The 7,560-nt window shown below is 42.3% G+C and overlaps 1 protein-coding gene across 4 annotated transcripts; it reads left to right on the plus strand.

Moving 5' to 3' along the window:
• Window positions 1-4,501: 4,501 nt before the first annotated feature.
• LOC123444735 (CBL-interacting protein kinase 28-like) lies at window positions 4,502-7,335 on the plus strand. Of its 4 annotated transcripts, XM_045121583.1 has the most exons (3): window positions 4,806-5,031; window positions 5,230-5,260; window positions 5,558-7,335. In XM_045121583.1, the coding sequence occupies exons 1-3, from the start codon at window positions 4,981-4,983 to the stop codon at window positions 6,979-6,981; spliced, it is 1,506 nt and encodes a 501-aa protein (XP_044977518.1). In that variant the 5' UTR covers window positions 4,806-4,980; the 3' UTR covers window positions 6,982-7,335. The 4 variants fall into 4 exon arrangements, with proteins under 4 accessions (XP_044977494.1, XP_044977502.1, XP_044977509.1 ...); XM_045121559.1 differs by lacking the exon at window positions 4,806-5,031 and adding an exon at window positions 4,502-4,690 and having other exon boundaries at window positions 5,230-7,335; XM_045121567.1 differs by lacking the exon at window positions 4,806-5,031 and adding an exon at window positions 4,544-4,786 and having other exon boundaries at window positions 5,230-7,335.
• Window positions 7,336-7,560: the final 225 nt, after the last annotated feature.

Genomic DNA, 7,560 nt, shown 5'->3' on the forward strand with positions numbered 1-7,560 from the left:
TAAGAACTTGCATGACATCTTTTGTCATACCCTCTCATGACAGCGGGATCCATAAGAAAATCTAAGGGATATTAAAGCATCCTTTTAATTGATAACCAGAACAAAACATTAACACATAATGAATACATGAACTCCTCAAACTACGACAATCATCGAAAAGAGTCACAATTGTTGTCACCTTGGGATATGTGTATCATGACATGTAATAGGTGCATATAACTTGCAAGATAGGATCCAAAAAACTCCATATTTATGAAAACGTAATAGGTTCAGACCTGAAATCATGGCACTCGGGCCCTGATGACAAGCATTAAGCATAGCAAAGTCATAGCAACATCAATCTCAGATCATAGTGGATACTAGGGATCAAGCTCTATCAAAATAACTCTCTTACATGATAAATATCATCCAATGTATCACTGTCCAGCAAGCCTGCAAAGAAATTATCCACTCTCGGTGATGAGCATCATGGAATTATCGATGGAGTAGGGTTGATGACGACGATGACGATGGATCCCCCTCTGTGGGCTCCAAACGGACCGAGATCAGCCCTCCCGAGGAATAACCGGAGGTGGCGGCGACTCCTTCTCGTAAAACACGATGAATTTTCTCTCTTATTTTTTCTCGAGGAATAGGAATTTATAGGCTTGAAATTAGGGTCAATGAAGCCACGTGGGCCCCACAAGGCATCTGGACGTGCCCTGTTGCCTTGTGAGCAAATGGTGGCCCCCTCTGGTGGTTTTTCGCTTCAATATTTTTCATATATTCCATGGAAAATCTACAAAAAATTTAATTCAATTCCAAAAAAAATATTTCTACACAAAAATAACAACATGGTAGTTTTGTTAAAAACGACATCGACCTAGATTAGTTTCATTTAAATCAAGCAAATTAGAGTCCAAAATAAAAAAACGTGTTTAGAAAAGTAGATAGGTTTGAAACGTATCACGCCCTTAGAGGCAGTGCGAGCGAACGGAGAGGGATCCCCTAGGGGCAATTCATGTTTGCTACCCACGAGTGGCAAATGGTCGAGGAAATGTTTGCATTGTCCGCGGTGGGTGGCCCATTTTACAATAGCGCGTTGTTGTTTCATTTTTTTCGTTCGCTTTTTGGACCCTTTTGTTTTCCATTTTTCCTTTTTGATTCTTTTTTATGTTTCTGTTTCTTTTCCTTTTCTATTATTTTTTTTGGTTTTTCCCCCTATACCACGTTTATTGTGTGTTACAAAAATGTTCATCATACATTAAGGAAATGTTCATGGTATATTATGAAAAGTTCATCATGCATTATAAAATTGTTCATCGTATATTAAAAATTATTCAACAAGTTCATCGTATAAATTGTTCATCATATAAATATTCCCTATTTTTCTGAAATCTGTTATGTGTATATTACACAAATGTTCAGTGTGTATTTAAAAATTGTTAAACATATAAAATGTTCAGTGCACATTTTAAAAATGTCCAATGCATATTTTCAAAAAATGGTTCATCGTGTATTAGTTTAAAATGTTCATGGTATATTAAAAAAAAATGTTAAATGGATAACACAACATGTTCAATGTGTATGTTTCCAAAAAATTCAAATGAAGTTGGATGCTTAAACTATAGTGTCGCGCATCTATGAGTAGAACTGGTGGGTTACACTCGTTCACGAGAGGGACGTCACGAGTTCGGACGCGTTTGGTAGCCTACATTAAGGTCAACGAGGCACTCGCGGGCTAAGTAGTAAGTTGTTTCGTTGCTCGGCTCACACGTAGAAACGGCCCGCATGAAACTTAAAGCGCCCTCAGCCTGGCTCGCCATGAACGCTCAAATTGGCCTTTTTTCATATGAAGGCTAGGCTTAGTGCAATTTACACTACGGGGAGAATGCAAGTTGGGCTTGATGCGAGCTAGTAAATGACATGCAGATGATAATCCAGAGCGCGTATACACTGAATTAAGCTCCACGGGGCTAGGCTCCACGGAGAAATTAACTAAACACGCCCTTCAAGTTCTCGCTCGTGTACCACTTTACATTTTTTGTTGTGCGTGGAGTTCGATATCTCCAAATGGGCCAGCCCATAATCTGCTGCCTTCAGCGAAGGCTCGACAAATTACCATCCACTAGCGACAAATAGGATCCCTCCCGTGGCAACACCTGAATTTTCCACTAATAAGAAATCACAACTCAAGTTGTTATAGAGCCCAGCAAGAATGTAGTCCAGAGCTGCAAACCGTTACGTTCGCTCGTGGAACCGCGCGAGAGAGGCGATCAGGAGGCGATAATTTTGCGCCTTGCTCAACACCAGCGACACTGGGTCCTCATCCATCTTTGTTTGTCACTCCAGTGGTGGGAGCGGGTGGGGACCCTCGCAGTTTGTCTCTGCTAGAGGTATAGGATAGGCGTAGTTTGGGTCCACGGGTGGGTGCTGCATCAATGGTGGAGATGATGCCGCGTCAAAATAATTTGCTTCTGCTCTTCCTCCATCTTGATAATGTTCTAATGGGCGGTGCCAAGGAGTAGGTGGCTAGGTCTTCTTGCCGGTCTTCAGATCCGGTAAGATCTATGTCTGATGGTCAGGGCACCACACTCTCTAGAGTGTCGTTGTTATCGGCTATTGCAGTTGTGTTTCGTGTCTTGCAACAGAGTGTATGGAAGACTGCATGCAGCGGCGTTCCTCTTCTTCAATCGCGTCAAATGAAGTTGACGACACTCAGATCTTGTGGACACGGAGAAAAACCCATGCCGACGTGCCACGAAGCCTCGATCTCATCGCTTGCAGCGGTCCGGTTCATCGGCTCGAAAAGCATTCTTGTATGCAAAGGTGCTCCTCCATATATTGGTATGACGGTAGTTCCCTTCTTCTTCAATGTTGCCTCGGCGACGGAGGAAGACGATGGTAGGCAGCGTTTTGGCGCGGCACAAGATTCTGCGGAAGTGAAATTCTAGTTTTACTTTTGAGGAAGTCTTTGGTGCAATATTGCAAGTCACCTATGTATGTCTCTTATGATGACCATCATATGCACTTTTTGTAATACATTTATCTAATAAATATATGTGTGGTTATTTAAAAAAAAAACTCAAGTTGTTATAGATGTTTTTTTATACTCCCTCCATCTCAGTTTATAAGTCAGTCCGTTTTATGAAATATCTGCTGAGAAAGCAAAAGAAAAAAAGAGAGACGTGTACCTAGGTCGTTAATTTGATCAACTTAATGATAATCGTATATTACAAAAAATATATCATTAAAAACTTTAGATGTTCTATTTTCTGGTGATAGAATTTTTATATTAAACAGTAGATTTTATATAAATCAAATTGACGACCTAGATACACGTGTGCCTTCTAAACTATGACGGAGGTAGTAACAGTAGTAATAATAATAGATAATGGTCCCTAGTTGCCGCCAGCGGGCCGTAAATGGTCGAGGAAACGTCCGGATCGCCCGCGGGGTGGGTCGGCCCATTTTAGGACAGCGTGTTGCTGCTTCATTTTTCGTCTGATTTTTGGTCTTTTTTGCTTTACATGTTTCTTTTTTTTGGTTCCTTTTTTCTGATTTTGTTTCTTTTCTTTTTCTTTTTTTATTATTGTTTCTTTTTCCCTGCACAAAGTTCATTGCGTGGTACCAAAATGGTCATCGTATATTAAGAAAATGTTCATGATATATTATGAAAACTTCATCCTGCATTATAAAATGTTCATCGTATATTAGAAATTGTTTAACAAGTATACAAATATTCACTGTTTTTCCAAAATTTGTTCAGTGTATATTACACAAATGTTCAATGTATATCTAGAGATTGTTAAACGTGTAAATTGTTCAGTGCGCATTAAAAACTGTTCGACCCATATTTTCATTCTTTTTTCAGAAAAGCTCATTGTATATTAAAAGATGGTTCATCGCGTATTATTTTAAAATGTTCATCGTATATTAACAAAATGTTCAATGGATAACACAACACGTTCAATTTGTATGTTTCAAAAAAATCAAATGAAGTTTGATACATAAACTATAGCGCTGCGCATCTATCAATAAAACTCACCAGTTACATTCGTTCATGAGAGGAAGGTCACGTGTTCGAGTTCTCGCTCGTGTAGCACTTTACGGTTTTTTATTACTTTTGTTTTTTTGAAGAACATTTGCGGTTTTTTATATTTTTTTTTATTTTTTCGAAGAACATTTGCAGTCTTTTATTTGCGCATGTGGAGTTCGATAGCTCCACACGGGCCGGCCCATACTCGGCTGCCTTCAGCGAAGGCTCGACAATTTACCGCACACGAGCGTTAGGTAGGAGCTCTCCCCCAAGCGACACCTGAATTTCCCACTAATAAGAAACCATAACCCTAGTTTTTCTTTTTTGGAACTTCAAGAAACCACAACTCTAAGTTATAGATGTTCTTCTATAATGGTAGTAATAATAATAAATTATTTTTTTATAGACAAGTAATAATAGATAGATAATTTTATCACCGTTTGCCTAGTGTGAGGTGAGCCCACTAACAGAAACTCGCAAGAACCGAGGGCAAAAACAGGAAAAAAAACGATATCGGTGCCCACATCGCCGCCCACTGCCTGCCTAACGCAGCGTGTTGGCCGCTCCACCACACGTAGGAGGAAAGGAGCCGGAGAAGCCCAGCCAGCCTCCTCGCCGCCAGCGAGCCGCCGTGCAATGCCGCAATAGGATGCACGCACGAATGCCCCCAAGGTGCCACCCTCCCTCCATCCACCTCGCCGTATAACCCAATCCAATCGATCCGTTTGTGGGACTTGGTTGATCCCGTTCGTCTCCAGATCAGGTCAGGTGAATAGCTGGCCCCTGACGCGCTTATTGGTTACGCTCGATCCGGTTGGAGTTTGCGAGCAATTTTTTCCCCGTCTTTCTTTTGGCGCATCGATTCTAGGACTAGTTTGCCGCTCCTGTTCCGCTATTCGATTGCACAATGTTGTGGTAAATCCTACTGGGGACACCCAGGCAGTTTTGTGCGAGCGTTGGTCATGCTGTTTGATGTCCCGATTTCACCATTTCAGATCTCAGAGTTTGCCCTGGTAGATACTTGTACCATATGGGATCCCTAGATAATATGTTTGCTGCGTTCTTCTTATGGAAAATGTGGGTTGGATGTTCGATTCATCACAAATGAACAGGGGGTGTAAAAATGCCACCTTCATTCCCTGAAGATTTTTCATGTGTGTGTTGTTATACAATTGCACATGTGTTCTAATCTTGTTTATTTTGTTTCGCAGCTAGGATTTGTCAGGCTGGTGAAAGCTGAAGGTGATTCAGGCGTGCTCGTGTTGGAAGAGGCAAATTGTCTAGTGACAAAGTCACACCACAGCGTCGTCCCGGATTCATTTGCTCAGTTCTGAGTTCTGATGAGAGTGGTGGGTTGCAGACTGGTTTCATTCAACTCTTCTGTGTTCCGATTTCCGAAGCACGATGGAGAGAGGGGCTCTGTCTTCTCTAACACCGCTGATGGTCTCGGTGTTGACGGCTAGTATTCTTCTCTGAGTCTGAACCAGTCTGTAGATACACCATCATCAAAAGTCAGGCTTTGTGCTTATATAATGGAAGACAGGAGTGTTTTGACCAAACGTTATGAAATAGGGAGGCAATTAGGACAAGGCACCTTTGCAAAGGTTTACTATGCTCGCAACATAGCAAATGGTCAGTCTGTTGCCATAAAAATGATCGATAAGGACAAGATCTTGAAGGTTGGTCTTGTGGATCAGCTAAAGAGGGAGATCTCGATAATGAGGATCGTGAGGCACCCGAATGTTCTGCAGCTCTTTGAGGTAATGGCTACCAGGAGCAAGATTTACTTTGTTCTGGAGTACGCTAAAGGCGGTGAGCTTTTCAACAAATTAGCCAAGGGGAAGCTTAGCGAGGAGGGCGCGAGGAAATATTTTCATCAGTTGATCTCTGCTATAGATTATTGCCACAGTAGGGGTGTTTATCATCGTGACTTGAAGCCGGAAAACCTACTGGTGGATGAGTATGAAACCCTTAGGGTCTCTGATTTCGGTTTAAGTGCGCTAACCAAGTCAAAGTGGCGAGATGGTCTGCTCCACACCGCATGCGGAACTCCAGCTTACGTTGCTCCTGAAGTGCTCAGCAGGAAAGGCTACAACGGTGCAAAGGCAGATGTGTGGTCTTGCGGAGTAATTCTGTTTGTTCTTGTGGCCGGTTATCTTCCTTTTCATGAAAGAAATCTTATTGAGTTGTATAGAAAGATTGCTAAAGCTGAGTACAGATGCCCTCGTTATTTTTCCACTGAGCTGAAGGAGCTCCTTAGTGGAATCCTTGATCCAGATCCTAATACTAGAATGTCCATCACAAGGATAAAGAGAAGTCCTTGGTATAGGAAGCCGGTTGAGAGAACACCACCGAAAAAAGACAAGACTTACACGAGTGAAGCTGATGCGTCTGGCCTTGCATGTCGCAACAGTTCCGATGGACCGTTGAGCATGAATGCGTTTAATATCATTTCCCTCTCTCCGGGGTTCGATCTATCTGGTTTATTCGATGAAAGATATAGTCAAAGGGAGGCCCGGTTTGCTTGCAAACAGACGCCAGCAACTGTAATTGTGAAGCTGAAGGAAATGGCCCAACGCATGAAGCTTAAAGTTACAAAGAAAGACAATGGAGCGTTGAAATTGGCGGCGCCGAGGGAAGGAAAGAAGGGTACTCTTGAGTTTGATGCAGAAATCTTTGAGCTCGCATCCTCTTTTCTCTTAGTCGAGTTAAAGAAGACCAACGGTGACACCATGGAGTACCAGAAACTGCTGAAAGAGGACATTAGGCCATCACTCAATGACATTGCTTGGGGATGGCACGGCGATGTTCAGCAGCAGGCACAGCTACCCCAGGATCGACAGTGGCCGCCGCAGCAGCAGCAGCAGGCACAGCTACCTCAGGATCGACAATGGCCGCCGCCGCTCCCACCACAGCGGTTAGAAGCTTTAGCCGCAAATGCTTTCTCCCCACTGCCACAATAATCTAACTGAAATCGCTATCGAACATTCACATATTTCATGGTGAGACCCAGAACCAAATTTGCTTGTGGTTCCTATGAGCATTCTCTTAGACTAGTAAATGTGCTTGTAGTTCTCACCTAGATGTCTATCATTGTTGGAAACGAAAGCACAGTTGTTGCCCATTTCTGTAAAATTGTTTTTGAATATACAGAAATGGTGCCTCTCCAGATTGTCATCGCTGCAGAGAACAGTGCTTTGTAATTTTGGGTATAATGGTGGATGCATTTAAGTTCTGTAGGATTCTCATATTGAGTTGTTTTATTATTACAGAAATACATCTCCTTCTGGTAATATATGACTGTTGCGATTTGTGAACGGATGCTTGAGAAATTATCAGCATTTGTTACTGTTTACTAGTGGTTGCATGCTCTGTATCAACCATGAGGCTGCGCTGATGATTACAGCAAACAGTGGAGCAGAGGCGACAGTGAGACGTTGCCCTTTGCCTAGTGCCACTGCCATGCCTACCAATTTTCACAAATAAAAAAATTGGCTTGTTGGCCTTTGGCTCATGCAATTTTCACAAGCATTTGACCTTTG

This window comes from Hordeum vulgare, chromosome 1H (assembly GCF_904849725.1).
Source record: "Hordeum vulgare subsp. vulgare chromosome 1H, MorexV3_pseudomolecules_assembly, whole genome shotgun sequence".
NCBI lineage: Eukaryota > Viridiplantae > Streptophyta > Magnoliopsida > Poales > Poaceae > Hordeum > Hordeum vulgare.

Bases quoted from the DNA above. Each gene is read 5' to 3' on its own strand.
- LOC123444735 (XM_045121583.1), top strand. From the start codon at position 4,981: ATGCTGTTTGATGTCCCGATTTCACCATTTCAGATCTCAGAGTTTGCC. The intron at 5,032-5,229 runs GTAGATACTTGT...TTTGTTTCGCAG, and splicing joins AGATCTCAGAGTTTGCCCTG to CTAGGATTTGTCAGGCTGGT. The intron at 5,261-5,557 runs GTGATTCAGGCG...ATATAATGGAAG, and splicing joins CAGGCTGGTGAAAGCTGAAG to ACAGGAGTGTTTTGACCAAA.